The following is an 18,405-nucleotide window of genomic DNA, read 5'->3' on the forward strand; positions in this document are numbered from 1 at the left end:
GATAATCATTCAAGTCGGATCGGGCCTATAGTATTTTTCAGCTTTCTGTCCGAAAGTTTAGGCCCGTCGCCAGCTCGGTGAATGCAAGACAATAATCTTGGCCCAAGCCCATCCGATGTGAGGTCAAGCTGGTTGTGTTGGATTGGGTGGCCCATGACCAGATCTAAGAGACAATAAAACCACAAACATGGTCATCAGATGTGACCGCATACTAAGGCCATATTTAGTTTTCAAAAATTTTAAAGATTCTCCGTCATATCGAATTTTTAGACACATGTATGGAGCATTAAATATAGTTTAAAAAAAATCCAATTGCACAGTTTAGCTGTAAATGATGAGATAAATCTTTTGAGCCTAATTAGTCCATGATTGGACACTAATTATCAAATAAAAACGAAAGTGCTACAGTAGGCAAACCCAAAAAAATTCGCGAACTAAACACGTCCTAACTGGGGATCCAAAATTTAGGGCAGGCATTTTGTGGAGCTTGCATCGACAACCACCTCGCCCATTATCACCATTGATGTGGCATATGATACATTGACATTTCAACAAGCAAGGTACACTGACATTTTATGAAAAAGTTAACGGGTTGGGGAATGGAACAAATGAACCAACATACCTCCTCCGTTCTAAAATAAATATTGTTTTAGAGAATTTCAGACACATTGATCATTCTAAGGCCAATCTTAATAAAAGCTTTATAAAGAGTTTCATGGCATTAAATTCAATGTCACATCATCAATTTTGCTGTCATTAAATAAATATTATTTGCAAAAAATGTATTCCCTCCATCTCAAATTTTAATCATTTTACTTTTTAAATATATTAGTTTTACTATACACTTAGATATAACAATTATATATCTAGAAAATCAAAACAACTAATAACTTAGGATAGTGGGAGTAGTCGAGTAGATACGTGACCAGTCCGTTTTCCATTCCAATTTTTTTCGTGAACATGCATGCACACGCGCATGTAGATATTAGGGAGAGGGAGAGGAAGAGAATCCGACCTCGCCTCGCCTGCCTGGAGCAGTACGGAGGTGGCCGCCCGGAGGGAGTACGGATGTGACCTCACTGGAGGAAGTACGGTGGGCAGAAGCGGCCGGGGCCATGGCAGGTGGCGCCGGCGTGGCGCGGCCCGGCCGGCCGGATCAAACGACCCCTCGGCGCGGCGAAAAGCCGCAGGACCGAGGAATATCCCGCCGGCCCGCGACGAATGGACGACCCCTCGGCGACGAAAGGGACGGACCATCGGCGAAAGATCCGTTGGATCAGGATCACCACCAGCATCACCGGGTCCAAAAGCAAGGTGGCCGCCCGAGATTCTCCCCCCTTCCGCCGGAGATGCGGCACGGGATATTCGAGGCGCCGAGGGAACATTCCCGTTCACCGGGAGGATCACCGCGCGCCGAACCGAACCCTGCCTGCTGCATGTGCCCCCGTCGTCTTCGTCTCGATCCACGCCCGCGCATGCTCATTCGTTTGCTCGCCATCAATAGATGATTGAATTCACACTGACCCGAAGTTCCAAACACTGTACACTGCCTTGCATCAAATCAAGATAACTAGAACACGAGACAGCAAACCTCTAGCTGTGCGGCCTGCATGGATCGCGATCCAAGCTAGGCAGCCGCAGTAAGCTAAGCTAGCACCATGAAATCAAAGCACTCTCAGATTTACTACGTCTCTCTCTCACTCTCTGTTGTATGTACCGTCAGGTCCGATCGATCTACACTTGCCACGATCAGAAGGGGAAGGTGGCGGCGAGGCATGCTCAGGCGGAGGTGGTGTGCGACGACGACGACACGGCCGGCGAGCCCGAGCTGGCGTCGCCGCTGCGCCGGCCGTCGGAGCACCCGCTCGACTTCCTCGGCGGGCCCTGCGGCGCCCGCTGCACTCCGGACGGCAGCGTCGCCACCGGAGCGTACACCGTGCCGGCGGTCGTCGTCGTCGTCATTCCTGACGCGTCGCCGCCGGCTGGCTGTGCCGCCGCCGCCGCCGCGTACTCCGGCGGCGGCACCCAGATGCCTCCCACCACGATGAACTGCGGCACGGGCGGCGCCGGCGCGGCGCTGGCGCTGATGCCGGTGCTCTGGACCGTCGCCGTCGCGTTCGGCCGCCTCGTGTGCAGTCGATACTTCTGAACCATCATCAAACGTTTTTGTGAGAACAGAAGCTGATGTTAAGGTTAACAAGGCATGATGATCATCAGAGATGATAAGACGGCTGACCTGCAGATGGCTCTTGACCTCGTCGTTGGTGAGGCCGTCGACCTTCATGAGCTCCCGGATCTGCTTCGGCGTCGCCACTGCACGCATTAGCACGGCACGAGATTAATCTTCAGTTTCAATACATTTTCAGCTGCTTGGGCGAGCTAATGCGATTTGATCCCTCGGTTCTTGTGGAACACCGACCGTGGGATCCGCCGAGCTGCCGAAGCGCCTGCAGGAACCGGCGGTGGAGCTCCGGCGCCCAGCACCGGCGCGGCTTCCGGGCGGGCGCCTGCGCCTGCGACTGGCCCTCTTCGCCGCCCTTGCTGCCCTTCTTACCGCTCCCCTTGTCCTTGGCGTCTCCGCTCGTCTCCTTGTCGTCGCTGCGCGGCCGCCTCTCCGCCGCGTCCGTGTCGGCGGGCGCACCGTCGCTGCTGTCCCCGACGACCGCCGCCGCCGAACTCGCCGCCGCCGTGGTCGCCGACGAGGCCGGCGCCTCGGCGCGCTTCTGCCTCTCGAACGGCTGGAACGCGCCGCCGGCCTTCCGGGCGCTCAGCGCCACCGGCTTGCACAGCGGCTCCTGTGGGGGGATTGAGATGATGCACGACGGTTTCGAGTGCCAGACAAGGAGGAACCATACCACACGGCTTGTGACATACCTTGCGCGGGGACGACGGGGACGATGGCCGCTGCTCCGGCTCCTGGCTCCAGAGCTGCACGGAGCGGAGCCAGTCCGGCGTCGCCTGCTGCTTCCTGGCCTCCGGCGGCGGCGGCGTCTCGGCCGCCTCCTCTCCCTTCCCGGCGCCGGCGCCGCTCTCGTGCTCCTCGGAGGAGAGGGAGAGGCTGGGCTTGAGCGGCATGAGCTCCTCGAGCACGGGGCCGTGGTCGCTGACCGTCTCCTCGCTGCCGCCGCCGCCGCCGCCGTCCACCTGGCTCCTCATCCCCTCAATAGCTGCACGAAACGAAACACATTTGAGCGATGCTGAGACCGACCGACCGACCGACCAACCGCCGCATGGAACGGGAGGACGGCGAGCTCGAGCTGAGCCGCCGCCCCGCGAGGCCGAGGCAGGGAGGCACGCGACGCGACGTACTCTGCGTGACGAGCTCGAGGCAGAGGGGCAGCTCCCGCTGGAACACCTGGATCTTGCGCCGCTCCTCCTCGAGCGCGAGCAGGTACTCGCGTCGGCGGCGGCGCTCCGAGCGCGGCGGCGGGTCCATCCCGGCCTCCCGCGCCGTGCTGGCTCGATCGGCTCGCCGTGGGGGAGGGTCGGAGGGAGGAAGAGGAGAGGACAGAGGGCAGAGTGGGGAATGGAATGGAATCGGGGTCGGGGCGTCGCGTCGGAGGCGAATCTTCCCTCGCTTATTCCCGCACGGCAGGCGGGGGCGGGGGCGGGAGCGTGACCAGTGAGGGTCTGACGGGTGGGGGTGGGTGAATAGGGACGGACACAAATAGGGGGGGGGGGGGGCGTGAATATTCGGCGGCGATTCCAGGTCCGGTGCGGGTGGGGGCTGCGTGAGCGTGACCGACGGGGAGAGGGGAGAGGGGAGAAAAGGAGGGCAGCGGGGCCTGCGGGGGAACGCGCTGGGGGCCGAACATCCGACTACGGCCTTGTTTGGTTTGGTTCAGAATTGTAGGTTTGTAGCGCTAGTGAATAGTAACAAATTTTGACTATTAATTATGGTGTCAAACAAAATCAGTTTACAAAACCAACTTCGAAACTCTCGCGCTAGTGACCCTGAAGAATCTAATGAGGTCTTTGACCGCGCGATTAGAGGATGGTTACTGTAACATCACTGTAGCTAATTATCGATTAATTACCGTCATTAGTTTCGTCGTGAAAAATTACACACATCCCTAAAAAAATTTTGCAAATTGACTTCATTTAGTGCTTCATGCATGCAAAATTCTTTTTTCGGGATTTGTGCGTGCTAGAAATCTAGCATCACCCAGATTCGGGAGGAGCCCGTCCCCCTCGTTGGAGCATCTCCACGAGTTCAATCATTTTCGATTTATCTTTCTCTAAAGTTGAATTTTAGTTCTAAGGGTGTGTTTAGTTGGTGAAAAGTTTGGATTTTGATACTGTATTATATTTCGTTGTTATTTGACAAATAATGTCCAATTATAGACTAATTATGCTTAAAAGATTCAGCTCGTGCTAATCAGTTAGATGTGTAATTAGTTATTTTTTCAACTACATTTAATGATCTATGTATGTGTCCGAAAATTCGATGCGATGGAAATTGTGCAAAAATTTTTGAGAACTAAACAGAGCCTAAGTTTCAAAATGCGCATGAATTTTTTTTTTGCCAATTCTCCTAGGTCAATAGAGTCGGTGAGTCAGTCGCCGAATCGCCTCGTTGCGCAATACGAACGGCAATGGAAAAGCACCCATTTTATAAATTCTTTGATCTTTTACTCGTCTTCTTTGTTTTGTGGGGCTTTATCGTTTTATCTTACCTTTATTTTTATATTTTTCAATATTTATAATTAGGAAATTACCCTCCATTTCTTATGAAACATGGACGACACGCTCGATCATCTCTGCCGTCAGCACCCTCCCTCCCCTCCACTCAGGAGCGGAGCCACAAGGGCGAGCTAGTGCAGCTACCCTAACTGCCTCTAGGTGAGCTCCAGAGCATATATGTTAACAACAAAGTTAGTAAGAAAGAAGAAGAAAGATGGATCTAACATCTGAGGAATATAGGAAGAATAGAGAAGATCAAAGAATTGGCTTCTAGAGAAGTAAAAGTTCATACAAGTTATTTGATACCCTTTCTCCTCGCACGCACTCAGTATTTAATCAGCGACTTTCTTGTGTTTACATCTAGCGAACCCATTTGCTGCCGCTAAAATGTTCACTAGGCTTTTTGGTGCGGCGGCTTATAGTAGTAGATGCTTCCTCCGTTTCATAGGTGCTGACAATATCCCCCATTTTCAACTTCGGCAGGAGGTCATGACGGCGCGGCGGCGCCCTCCAAACGCGAGGACGATGATCCTCTGCTATTGAGAATCGTGAGACTCATATTGGACCATTGGGGCGTGGCCTATAGGACTTCGTGGCCTCATAGGCTTCCCGATCAAGTGGGCTGCGGCCACTTAAGCAATTCAGGGTAATGCCTCAGCCCAGCACTGCGTCTTCTTGTCACCAAATACCGCTGCCGTCTTCGGCAGTTCACCCGCCTACAATCTCGCTCAGGCGCTCAAGCCGGCGCATCGCTGTCCTGCAGCCCTGCCTCGGCACCCGCGCAGTGGATCCTGTGCGCCGCTATCGCGGGCGTCTGCAGCCAAGCATGATGCCTTGGCGCCTCGCTTCAGCTGTCATGCAAAAATTTTATCGTAGAACTCCGCCCTATGTCATTTTCTGAACTGTCTTCCCACTGCCTCCACTCCTATGCTGTTGTTAGGTTTATGAGTGGAAGCTTGTGCAGCAGTGTCGGAGGCAGCAGTGGTGGCACCCTCAGCATCTTTTGCCGTGGTTTCTCCTCCGCTCTTGTCGATGGTTGCTGGTCGCTTTTGATGGCGATGACACTAATGGGGTATTTGCAAGGGATAGGCAGATTCAAGCTTCGCTTTTACCTAAAAGTAGGCTAGATGGTTGCAGTTGAGTCCCTGAAGGTTAGTGATATGAAAAATAAGGCTGTCGGTTTCTGTAAACCAGAACAAGTGCAACGGCAGCACTTCATAAGTTCGTGTTATATATATATATGGGCTTGTATCTTGTTGATGAGAAGGTGGGCCGAGTTGGGTTAGGTGTTTTGGAAAGGGTGGTTTCAGCCCGGAAATCCTATATATCTTCCGCAAGAAATTATTCTACTCATCTTCTACTGTTTGAGATCCGTGCAGAATATGATGAACGGATCAGATCAAAAGCTGATGGAAGAGGGCTAGTTGAGCGCACATGGTTGCATAAAGCGGGACACGTGGTGGCGCATGGCTGGCTGTATCAAGCTGTAGCAGGTTAGTGGTTGACGAACTTTCTTTTGACTTCAAAATTTCAGATTCATTTTTTCTTCAAACCATAAATACGTTTCAAATTCTGTTTGAACCATGATGTTTGTTAGAATTTATACAACAAATCAAGGTCCATTATGAATATATTTAAATGTTTTAAATACTTTTCAAAAATTAACATTCAAAATGTATTATTTCAACAAATTGTGTTTATGTGTTCAACATTCTTGACATACTGCATCAACATTTCACATAAAATGTTGAATTAGTATATTTAAAATGTTGAACTAAGTCTACCTAGATGTTGAATTCAGTATTTTTAAATGTTGACTATATTACTTTAATATTTTAAACAAACTGATCGTAAATTCTTTAGCAAAATAACACATTACAATCACATATTCAAAGAAATAACAAAAAAACAAGCATAATATACTTTCATTACTTTGCCGCTGCTGCTATTGCTATTGTATGTCCTGCTAGGTCCGTGGTAGCTGCTTCTGGTTTCCACTTCCACACGTAAAGAAAAATAGCAGGCCGGCAACGTGTCTTCCTCACTTAAAGGAAAAATAGCAGGCCGGCAATGACGTAGTGGGCCGTAAGCAGGCCGTGAGACATATACCTTATGCATCTTCCGGAATATAGATAGGTGCCCCCGTTTCAGCCCGGAAGAGGTCTACAGGATTCAAGCTATTTTGATTTCTATTCTAAAAAAAAGTTATTTCAATTTCTAGTTTTTTTATGAAACAGGAGGGGATGAATCCTCTACTGATTATATATTAATTAAAATAAAAACAGTCGGAAACATACATAAAATGTTCAAGAAACAAAAAAGGAGGCGAAAAAATAAGGCAGATTACAATAAGGCTTCTAGCCATTCTGTCATAGGTTGTTTAAGTCTTGATTTTGCTCTTAGAATAACTAAGGCAAATTCACACTTGAAGTGAGCATAACAATTATCTGGATGTGGTTGAAGCCCTTTAAAAATAAGATCATTGCGCTGCATCCAAATGCACCAGTTGAACATGATGATAATATCCATAAAAAAGCGACATTAAGTTGATTTCTGATAGATTCCAACTCTGTGAAAGGATGTGAGTTCCCAATCTGAACTTGCAATTTTGACCAGCAAATCATTGCAAAAGGACATTCTAGGAAAAGATGCATCAAGCTTTCTTCTATGCTCTGATTACAGCACACACATAGGTAGGAAGGCAAATTCATATTTCTTCTTCGAAGTAAACCTCTGGTACTTAGTCTATCTTGCAGCCAAAGCCAAAAAAAGACTTTATGTTTATTCTGACATGCCGATTTCCAGAGCCATTTGAAAGCTGGGTGTGTATGTTTGTGCCCAGTAAGATGTGTATATGCTTTGGATGCAGAGAAAAAGTGGTTTCCCCAAATATAGGACAAAGAGTCACTTTCAGCAGTGTTAGGCAATGACTCTAAAAGCTGAGCTAGCTCATTCAGCTGTTGCAGTGCTATCTGAGAAATGGGCAAGTGGAGAAGGGTTGCAGGATCCACAGCTTCTCTAGCATTTTTCAGAGAAATGCTAGTGTCCTTTGCAAATTGCAAATGAGTATAACTCAGAAAAGTGATGTTTAGGGACATGATTATTCCACAGATCTTCCCAGTAAACAATTAACCCCATCTTGTATATTAACATGTGCCATGCCTTTATAGGAGTCCAAGGGCTTAAGATTGTCTTTCCACCAGAAAGACCCTTTCCTTTGTTGAGAGGGCAGTGATCCATTGCCATAATATGATTCCCAAATCAAGTCAACCCAAGGAATATTCTGTCTATTGAAAAATTTATGTAGATTTTTCAAAAGGAGAGAACATTTTGAGTTTGCAGATTCAGCACACCTAAACCTCCTTCTGTTTTGGGTAGACAAACCAATTCCCATGCAGCTTTGGGTGGTTTCTTGGCATTTATGTCGTAACCTCTCCACAAGTAGTGTTTTCTGTACTTATCTATTTCAATTTCTAGTTGAATGAATTCCATTTAAAAACTTGTACCGACCTGCACAACAGCAATTAAACTTTCCATCTCGACATCTGAGACGTAAGGATGGCAACGGGTCGGGTTCGGTTCGGGTGGAGTATCTGGGCACCCAAAACCGAAACCCGAACTTGAAACCCGAACCCGACCCGAACTCCTATTCGGGTACAAATTCAAACCCAAAACCGAAAACCGCGGATACCCAAAACCGAACGGATAATCCGACCGGCCGAGCCGAGCGCTCTCTGCCCTCCCGCTCCCAATTCCCCAGGGCCCAGCTCCAGCCGCCGAATCCTAGGCGAGGCGGCGGCCGGCGGCGTGGCCAGGCCCCCGGCAGCCTGCGGCGAGCGAGCGAGCGGCCCGAAGCGGCACCGCTCGTGGCGCCATGTCCTTCCTGGAATCCGGTCGCGGCTGCCTCCTCCGAGAGCTCTCCAGGAGGTCCATGCCGCGGCGCGGGGTAGGGGATGGGCGACAGGGCGTGCGGCGCGGGGTAGGGGTCTAGGCTCTAGGGGATGGGCGAGTCCGACTCCGACAGGGCTGCGGTGCGGCGCCGGTCCACCGGATCCGGATGAGTGCAGGGCTGCGGTGCGGCGCCAGCTCACCGACCGCAGCGACGTCTACTCCTTCGGCGTCCTCCTCGTCGAGCTCGCCTCCGCGCGCCGCCCCATCGAGACCAAGCGCGAGATGAAGGAGCGCCTCACCGCGCGCTGGGCCATGGCCAGGTTCATCGGCGGCGCCGCCGCCGACGTGCTCGACCCGCACCTCGCGCGCACGCCCGCCGCGGAGCGCGCGCTCGAGATGCTGCTGGAGCTCGCCTTCCGGTGCATGGAGAGCTTGAGAAGCTCGGCGGCGTGGGGGGCCGGAGCTCGGCGACGTTGGAGGGCCGGAGCTCGGCGGCGTGGGAGGCCGAAGCTGGGCGGCGTGGAGGGCCGGATCTTGGCGGCGTTGGAGGGCCGGAGCTCGGCGGCGTGGGAGGCCGAAGCTGGGCGGCATGGAGGGCCGGATCTCGGCGGCGTGGGGGGCTGGAGTTCGCCGGTTCGGGGCTTCGGGATCGCCGGATCGGGCGGTCGGGCCGTCGGGGGGAGGCCGAGGCGGCCAGGCGCCCAGGCGGAGGCGCCGAGGCGGGGGGGGGGGGGGGGTCGGGTCGGGAGGGGTTGGGCCGTTGGGGATGGGGGGAGGGATGACCGGATGACGACTCCAGGCGGAGGCGCCGAGGCGGGGTGGGGGTGGGGGTTCGGGTCGGGATGACGACTCACTGACTCAGTTTATATAGCTAGGGTTCTAAATGGGCTGCTAGTGGGCTGTGGACTCAAATTTTCGGGGGCCCGATGGAGCTCCGCGGATTTATTTACAGATCCGCCCTAAACCCGAAATATTTCGGGTACCCGAAACCGCAAATCCGCGGGTAAAAACTAGAAACCGAACCCGAAACCCGAAAACCCGAAAACCGCGGATACCCGCCCCGAAACCGATCCGCTGCCATCCTTACTGAGACGCAAGTGAAGCAATAGCGGACAAGCAGGGACCACATGTCAGAGGGAGACAGCGGCGAGCATGGCGTCCGGGCCGTCCGGCAGGCTATGGTGATGACAAGGTAGGCGTCAGGGCAGTGGCGGAGGACCCCATGTGGTAAGGAGTGGCAGCTGCCATACCTTGGCCAAAATAATTCAATGGATACGAACTTGTTTTCAATCTAAACAAAGTCATATTTATAGCGTTTCTCTCTCAATTTCTTAGCGTTTATCTATCCCGCCATACCTAATTTTTTGGCTGCCCTCCGCCACTGCTCGGCATCCCGCGGCTGTTCTTCCACGGGCCGTCGTGCTTCTACTCCCTCTGCGACCTCCAGGCCGCCAACCACGGGCTCCACGAGCGGATAGCCGCGGGCGGCGACGAAGACAAACACGCCGTGCCGGGTGTGCCCGTGCCGGTAACGGTGACGAGAGCCACCGCCCCTGGTTTCTTGAACCACCCCGCGACGGAGGTGCTACGCGACGCGGCCATGGAGGCCATGCGCACGGCGGATGGCTTCGTCGTGAACACGTTCCTGGACCTCGAGGCCCAGTTCGTGGCGTGCTACGAGGCGGCGCTAGGCAAGCCGGTGTGGGTGGTCGGCCCGCTCAGCCTCTGCAACCGGGACGTGGAGTCCACGGCGTCGCGCGGCAGGACGGCCGCCGCTGGCTGCCAGCAGGCAATCACGGCGTGGCTGGACGGGCAGGCCCCCGGCTCCGTCGTGTTCGTCAGCTTCGGCAGCATCGCGCGCAAGCTCCCGAGGCAGCTGGTCGAGGTCGGCCACGGCCTGGAGGACTCCGGCAGGCCGTTCCTCTGGGTGGTGAAGGAGACCGAGGCGGCGGCGCCGGGGGTGCGGGAGTGGCTGGAGGCCCTGGAGGCGCGCACGGCGGGGCGCGGCCTCGTGGTGCGCGGGTGGGCGCCGCAGCTCGCCGTGCTGTCGCACCGCGCCGTCGGCGGGTTCGTGACCCACTGCGGGTGGAACTCGCTGCTGGAGTCCATCGCGCACGGCGTGCCTGTGGCGACGTGGCCGCACTTCGCCGACCAGTACCTGAACGAGCGGCTGGTGGTGGACATGCTCGGCGTGGGCGTGCCTGTCGGCGTGACGACGGCGTCCGTGATGGTATTCGACGACGACACCGTGGCGTTGCCGCGGGAGGGCGTCGTGCGGGCGGTGTCGGCGCTGATGGGCGGAGGGGAGGAGGCCGACGAGAGGAGGCGGAAGGCCAGGGAGTACGGGGAGAAAGCTCGCAGGGCCATGGAGGAAGGAGGGTCCTCGTACGAGAACCTGACGCGGCTGGTACAAAGCTTCGCGCAAAGTGAAGTCAAAGGACCCAAGGAGTGATCATTGGGCTGTTGCTGTTGTCCTACATTTCTTGAATCCATCGGCTTTGCTGCATGATGTGTTGATGCCATGATCTCGTAATGTTCATCTCTGAAATCGTTTTTGTGCCTGACCATTGGATTTGGGCAGATTCGAGCCCAGCGTGTACCTGTCCTTCCTTTCTTGGCGCAAGAAATCAAGATGACCCTAACAAACCAGGCACTATGGATATATACCATCGATTCGATCATCATCATCATCAATCTGCACGAAAAACACGGATCTGCTGCTTCATCTAGCACTTGGTTCGCCGCCGCCGCAGGTTTCCAGAGGGGGCGCGCCGAGCACGGCACACGATGTGGGCGTGCCGGTCGTTTCTGAGAGGGCCTAGAAGCCTCCTCAACTCCATCCGCCGCCGGCGTGTCACCGAGCTGCCGCTAGTTTTTCCTGCCGTCGATTAACGGGGCCTCGTCTCGGATACAAGCGATGGAGATCGATGTCCGGACGACGGCAAGGATCAGGCCGCGGTCACCGGCGCGAGGTGCGGCGGCGGCGGAGAAACCGAAGCGTCGGACACGAGCCGGAAGGCACCGGCACTGGAGGACGACCGCCGCCGCAATGGCCGTCCCACGGCGGGCACGGGGGAGGGGGAGAAGAAGCATCTGTACCTGGTCATGGACGACGCCAAGTTCGGGTTCGGCATCCACAAGGTGGACATAGACGACGCCGACGCCGGCGACCCTGACGGCGACGCCCCTGACAGCTTGGAGTTCGGGGCTCTCCCGCGCCTCCCCAAGCCACCGGTAGTGCGGATAGAGGATCAGTACGTTGAGAGGTTCGCCGTCCTGGGCAGCAACGTCATCGGCATCGGATCCGGGCTCAGGGGCTCCAACGACAGGCGCAGCAACGGTGACACCCTGACCTTCGACACGAAGACGGCGGAGCTTGCAGTCCTCCCGGATCTCCCCAAAGGTCTGATCGGGGGTTGCGTCCGGCTCGCCGTCGCCGTCGGGAACAGGCTTTACGTGCTCACGGACTATGAGGACCAGTTCTGCTGGGGAGGCCTGCACTGCCTCAAGCTGGAGGACGACGCCGCCGCAGACGGCTGCCCGGAGGACGAGAAGAAGCCGAGCCGGTCGGGCGAGGACCTTTGGTCTTGGCGCGACCTCAACTTCTACGGCCCCTACGGCTACACTTCGACGCGGTGGTTCTGGAGCGGCGACGACCCCTACATGCTTCCCCTGTCACCGGAGGGCATTGTGGCTCACGCGCTTTACCCGGCGGGCCGCGCTTTCTTCGTGTCAGTCCACTGCCACTACGTCGACGACCACCGCGGCCGGGGCACCTTCTCCTACGACACGGAGCGCGGCTGTTGGAGTCGCCATGGCGACTGGGAGCTGCCGTTCATAGGGCGAGCGCACTACGACCGCGGGCTACACGCGTGGGTCGGCCTCCACGCCCAGAGCGACGGGCATGGGGAGTTCACGCCGGAGTCGGACGGGCACATCTGCGCGTGCGATGTCCCGCGCCTCGACGGGGTGACCGCGCCGGGCCGGAAGCTCAGCAAGGAGAAGCTGTTCCTCGAGGACCCCCGGCGGCACGTCGACGCCAAGCTCGTCGACATGGGCGGCGGCGGCAGGTTCTGCCTCGTGGGGATCCTGACGAGGCCGGGGGTGGACAGGGAGGAGTGCGTCGGCGACGGGGACAAGTGCGTGCTCCGCCTGACGACGTTCCGCGTTGAGTACGGCGGCGACGGGGAGCTCGTCACCGCCGATCGCCGGCCTGCTCGCTCGTTCAAGCTGTCCAAGTACCATGATTTTGCCCGGAGTTGTTACGATTATTGGCTAGCGTTCTGGGCATAACAGTCATCAATCTTTTGTCGCCTGAATAAGATCCTTGTTTAGGCAGCTGATGTCTACTAGCTAAGAACAATGCAAAAGGTCCAAGTGCCAGCTGCTTGCTAGAATTTTATTGGTGCAGACCGGACGGTGACGTGGATGCTTCAAGTGTTTATTGGTGCATGAATGGACAGGACAAGAGGATCGGAGAGCCCAGAACAACTTTATTTGTCTTCTAATCTGATGATGCGAAGTGTGGCTGCTAAGTTCTTCCGTGACTCCTGTTCCTGGTGCCCGGACGCAGCTGGATCGCTGAATCCTAGTCTCCTAGAGGTCTTGCTCAACATTACGGAAACAGGACACGCAGGTCGTAACCTTCCGCATATATCTTTGGAGCAAATCACGGCGGTTCCGTGTTCTTTTACCAATCAAAGGAATGGCAAACTAGGGTGCACCTCCAACCTTTTTTAGTTCAAAGTTTTATACTAATTTTTTAAAACGAGATACAAAATATTGAACTAAACAGGGTCGGAGTGTACCTAAGAATCACTAATTGACGTCTCCACAAACAATACTGCATTTGGACGCGTGTAATCACATGCTCCGGTCTGCTCATTGCTGTAGCATAGCCCTTATTGAGCACAAACAAATACTGCCTACAAAAAAGTTCAGAAAAAATTACAGTGTATGCATGCATATTAGCTCAAAAAGTTCGTACTGCAGCGTATATCATATCACATATCAACTTGCAGGCGGGGCGAGTTCTTATACGAACCCGCAAATTCGGGCCGCAAAATCGCTGGTCGCGACACATGCAGCGAGCTGCAAATCATTTGCGGGCCATTGTTTTCCGCATCGCGAAGCCCATAGGATAAGAGGAGAATTCCACAAGAATCCGCAAAGCATCGCAAACCCAATCGCTAACGTCGGCCGCGACCCACTGCCACCGCACTGCCACAGCACACCCGGACACCTGGAGCTCATGCTCTCCATCGCTCTCACCTCGGCGGCCTTCTCGCCGCCCCCGAGCGCCGAGCGCCGGCCATGCCGCGCAGCCGTATATCGTCTCCACCCCTGCTTGCTGCACCCATAGCGCTGGCTGCACCTCAGAGGTTGTCTCCGCCCCTTAGGGCGTGCAAATTGGTAACCTTTGGGTGCCCCTCCAACCCTCTTTAGTTTAAAATTTTATAGTAATTCTGTAAAATAAGATTTTATTTAAAAAAATAGTATAAAATTTTGAACTAAAAAAGATTGGAGGGGCACCTAAATCACTAATTAACACCCCTACCACCCCTGCACATCAGCATCTAGAGTCCTCTTCTGAAGGTGCCCCTCCAACCCTTTATCGAATATTCTTTGAACTCGAATGAGACCAATGGACGTATAGTAGTGTAGAGCTCAGGTACGCATAGCTATTTTGAAAAATAAATAGTAAAAAAACAAAATAAATAAAACTGAATTTGAAAGAAATGAGAAAAATAATTCGCCTGTTTGTGTCAGCGTGGTAGCCTCGGTTGGTCCTTTCAACTGGTATGGTCAAGACAATCCCACAAATGTTGATTTGGTAGTCCCGGTCGGAAAACCGGTGTTTATTGTAAGAACCGCCCAATTTGACACTATTTTAGGCAAATCGTCGGTCATTATCATAAAGATGAGGGCTAACACGCGCTCGCCTGAGAGCATGCCACGTGTTAACTCACATCTAAAGATACAAATAACTGACACATCATTTGTCCAAAATAATATCAAATCCGGTAGTCCCGGTACGTGTTTGCCACATGCACAGGATTAAGCACACATAACATTATATAAAAAATACATCACCAATGAACCATAAAGAGTAATTTTAGTCATTACAAGAATTCAACATTTGGGATTACAAGTTCATGACAAGGATAGTTCAAATATGAAATTAAAGGTTCCAAGCTTCCATTACAGCCTTGGGCTCACGAATGACATAAAAAATATATGAAATTAAAATTTGGTGTTTCAACATGCTCTCACGAAAGAGAAACTACGCAGCGGATAAATCGATAAAAGCGTAACAAAGCAATGGCGTCTTGCTCAAGGGCACCATTGTAGCCACATCAATCGAACAAATTCCGGCTCACCTGCAACTTAGTTTAAATAGAAAAGCAAGATGAGTACAAAAGATACTCGCAAGACTTATGCAATTATATAATCAAGGATCATGCAAGAGGCTCAAAGAGGCTTTAAGGTTAAGTTATTATTGTGCAAGCATGAGCTCTCTAACCAACATCTAGCTCTCTAGCAAAATTAATTAATCTTGCCCAATCCACCACAAATTTTAGTTGATTATGACAAGAATAAAATAATTCAACATAGAGATGTCATAAACCATTCGCAACATAAACGGAACTTTCTACGAAGAGTTCATGGGATAGTGAGCGTGCTCATGTCCAAGAGCGCGGCAATTCGAATTGATTTAAACCTTGCAAGGGTGTACTACTTTACCCACACGACGCAAGGACCATGCGACTCACCCAACCGGCCAAAGTTGGATAAGGGGGGTACTCGCATCAACCGTTCCCAACAAGGCTCAATCGATGAACATCACGCCTAGCTTACGCGTGGAGTAACTTAGGTCCACCGGGGACACCTCTAAACTTCCCTACACATAGATCTACTGGGGACACCTCTAAGCCTCCCTGCATAGCCCCTTGGCCACGTATCTAAGACCGTGCATCAAAGACCAAGTGAAAGAAGGTAATTGGCTCATCCATACCATTATTTAGGATATCTGGTAGCACGGAAAGTTGCTCAAAACCAACGTCATCCATGGACGGTCCTTAATCAGTTCAAGCAGACTATGCCTCTGAGACTCCTTTCTCTAGGCCCTAACATTCCGCCCAAACCACGAAACCAACTTTCCAACGTAACCAACCCAACCTTTCCAACATAGCCTAAACCGAACACGTGCGATCAAGGGTAATCAAGTGAGTATAGTGTGATCCTATTCCAAGAGTTTTTCCAAGTCATAGACCCATTCTAAGCATGGCTAAGCATTTAAGCAATTAATTAGTTACTAGCTACAAGTGGCAAGGACATGGATATAACAAGGCAAGGAAGATAAATGCATAAAGTAGGTACAGGAATGCAATAAATAACATAATATAGATAACCCAATAATACCCAAGTGAGATATTTAAATTGCATCAATTTAAATAGGCACAAGGAATCATGCATAGCTGCTTGCCTTGGTTAACTTCGGGCTCAACCACAAACTCGACACCGGGCTCGGGCTCAACAGACTCGGTGGGCTCAATGGGCTCGTTCTCCGACGATTAGTCACTATAATGCATGAATGAATGTATGTATTAGAATGATGCCATGATCATGCATGAAATGAAATGTCATGAATAAAGAATAGTACCACATGTGATGATGCACAACACAAACATAAACAACACCAATCATGCACATCTAGCACTTAACAAGAACACCGTAAGCAAGAATTGACAAACGAATTCTAACAGCAAGATTAAATCATGAAATAAATTTAGCACACAGAGAACATCTAAACAAACTCATGAGAGTTGGATTTGAAGAGAAAATATTTTTGTAGTATTATTTATGAATACTACAAGTTTCAGCTATCCTATACAAGTTAATTTAGAAAAGGCATGCAAACTTAACTGAACAAATCTAAGAAAATTATCACAGATACTAGGCATGAATACAAAACTAAGAAATCTGGTTTCACCATTTGATCATTTTTCTACAAAGAGTCATGTAATAAACAACCTTTCAGAAAGCAAGTATGAAATCAAGATAAAACCCTAACAAACATATGAGACTGAAGCAAGAAAGTTGTACTACTGAAAAGAACATTTCATAAGGATTCTAACAAAATTTAGTTTGACATTTTTAGAGTAGTATAGAATTAACTAAGCATTTTACTCACTTTTACAACATTAAAGCATAAATAAATCAACAACATAGTAACATGCAAACCAATATTTTTCCATGGTAGATCTGAGGCACAAGAATCAAGCAAAACAAGTTTCATAGTTTTTGGAGATATATATGAATTTACATGCATTTTACAAAATCGCTACACAAATAAAAGCTATCCAAAAGGCTAGATGCACCCATACCCACCACTCCTAGGCGCTGACAAGTGGGCCCCAGGAGCCAGGCGGACCAGGCCTGAGTCAAGGCGAGCCAGGGTGCCTTGACCACGGTAGGGGCGCGCCCATGGCGCGACGGCGGCGACGGCGGCCGAGGGAACGGGCGAAGCAAGGCCGGAGGGGTTGGGCCAACTTGCGCACGGCGTGTTCCACGGTGAGGAGAAGCACACCCCAGAGGCGTACAGCGAGGAGAGGCGGCGAACGGGCGGCGCGGCGAGCTGGGGCTGCGCCGGCGAAAGAGGCCCGCCGGAGGAGGTCCTGTGGAGGGGAATCGGCCGGGTGAGCTCGGGAATCAGTAGAGGAGAGGAATTAGATGCTCCCTGCGCGAGGAATTGAAGGGAGGCTGATCGAGGGTGGAGAATCGACGACGGCCGGCGGCGGCAATGGAGGTGGCAGCAGCTGGGCAATGGTGGATGGGGAAGGGGGCTAGGGTTTTGGAGGCCGGCTCATTTATAGGACGAGGAGGGAGGCGAGGGACTCGGCGGCCGGGTTTCGGAGGCCGTCTCATTTATAGGACGAGGAGGGAGGCGAGGGACTCGGCGGCCGACCTGGGGTGTGGCCACGCTGGCCGAGCCAGCGGGCGCCGGCGTGGCACCGCCGCCCCTGCTGCCCAACCAGGGGCGAGCAGGCACAGGAAGAAGGGCGGTGGAGGGGATTACAGGTGGGCCCGGGGTGGAAGGGAAGGGTGGAAGTTCAAAAATCGAAATCAAGTTCTTTCCGGGCTAAAAAATTCATGAAATTTTTAATGAAGCTAGATAAAATCTCCAAAGTAACTTTCTAAGAAGAATCACTCAAAAAGCTTTTGTAGTTTGGTTGCAGCAAAAAGAACAAATCAGCGGGTTTTTGAATCTTCCAAGAATTTTATGGCTCAGGTAAAAGGTCCTAAAATTCCCTAAAAATATTTTAAATTCCTCATTTGAAATCTAGTATTTAAATAAAATTTTTGGAGGCCAAGTTGCGCAGAAAAAGTTGAACTTTCTTCACAAGCATATCTTCAAACAAGGCAAAACAATTAAACAAACTTATACAAATATGTGCACACGATGCTTCGTTATGCACTAATGATGTTTATGATGCTCTTGATTAATTGTTAAGCATATTTATAAATTTTGGGTCATGACATTTATCCCTCTAACCGGCCCCGATATCGTGTTTCCCAGTAGTTATGATAGCCCACGTTGGATGATATAGCTGGGCTCGCTGGCAGTAGGGCAATCCCAACCCAAGACACTAGTAGTAGTTTCTATACTTACCATGTCATATAGACACTACTCATAGAAACTACATCCTCAATGGATGGTTTCTTTAAAATAAATTGCTATCCAATCATATTTCATCCCTCTTTTCTCCCTCCAATCACCTCTTCTTTTGTCTTGGTTTTCGCGTAGACATGGTTTCTTGCATGAGACCT

General features: G+C 51.8%; 2 protein-coding genes across 2 annotated transcripts; one reads left to right on the forward strand and one right to left on the reverse strand.

Annotated features, from left to right (window-relative positions):
- Positions 1-1,486: 1,486 nt before the first annotated feature.
- On the reverse strand, positions 1,487-3,630 carry LOC120655050 (transcription factor NIGT1-like). Its single transcript, XM_039932772.1, has 5 exons — positions 3,310-3,630; positions 2,875-3,167; positions 2,420-2,795; positions 2,237-2,313; positions 1,487-2,145 (listed from the first exon to the last, which is right to left on the reverse strand). The coding sequence occupies exons 1-5, from the start codon at positions 3,434-3,436 to the stop codon at positions 1,780-1,782; spliced, it is 1,239 nt and encodes a 412-aa protein (XP_039788706.1). The 5' UTR covers positions 3,437-3,630; the 3' UTR covers positions 1,487-1,779.
- A 3,979-nt stretch (positions 3,631-7,609) lies between these two features.
- On the forward strand, positions 7,610-11,122 carry LOC120653266 (UDP-glycosyltransferase 73C4-like). Its single transcript, XM_039931040.1, has 3 exons — positions 7,610-7,670; positions 8,708-8,993; positions 9,955-11,122. The coding sequence occupies exons 1-3, from the start codon at positions 7,610-7,612 to the stop codon at positions 11,024-11,026; spliced, it is 1,419 nt and encodes a 472-aa protein (XP_039786974.1). The 3' UTR covers positions 11,027-11,122.
- Positions 11,123-18,405: the final 7,283 nt, after the last annotated feature.

The sequence above is a fragment of the Panicum virgatum genome, chromosome 1N, assembly GCF_016808335.1.
Source record: "Panicum virgatum strain AP13 chromosome 1N, P.virgatum_v5, whole genome shotgun sequence".
Lineage (NCBI taxonomy): Eukaryota > Viridiplantae > Streptophyta > Magnoliopsida > Poales > Poaceae > Panicum > Panicum virgatum.

Excerpts from the sequence above, each read along its gene's own strand:
- LOC120653266 (XM_039931040.1), top strand. The coding sequence starts at position 7,610 with ATGACTCTAAAAGCTGAGCTAGCTCATTCAGCTGTTGCAGTGCTATCT. Across the intron at positions 7,671-8,707 it reads GCTATCTGAGAAATGGGCAA|GGCTGCGGTGCGGCGCCGGT; the intron begins GTGGAGAAGGGT and ends CGACTCCGACAG. Across the intron at positions 8,994-9,954 it reads CTGCTGGAGCTCGCCTTCCG|ACTGCTCGGCATCCCGCGGC; the intron begins GTGCATGGAGAG and ends CTGCCCTCCGCC.
- LOC120655050 (XM_039932772.1), bottom strand. The coding sequence starts at position 3,436 with ATGGACCCGCCGCCGCGCTCGGAGCGCCGCCGCCGACGCGAGTACCTG. Across the intron at positions 3,168-3,309 it reads CCTCGAGCTCGTCACGCAGA|CTATTGAGGGGATGAGGAGC; the intron begins GTACGTCGCGTC and ends CGTTTCGTGCAG. Across the intron at positions 2,796-2,874 it reads CCCCGTCGTCCCCGCGCAAG|GAGCCGCTGTGCAAGCCGGT; the intron begins GTATGTCACAAG and ends ATCCCCCCACAG.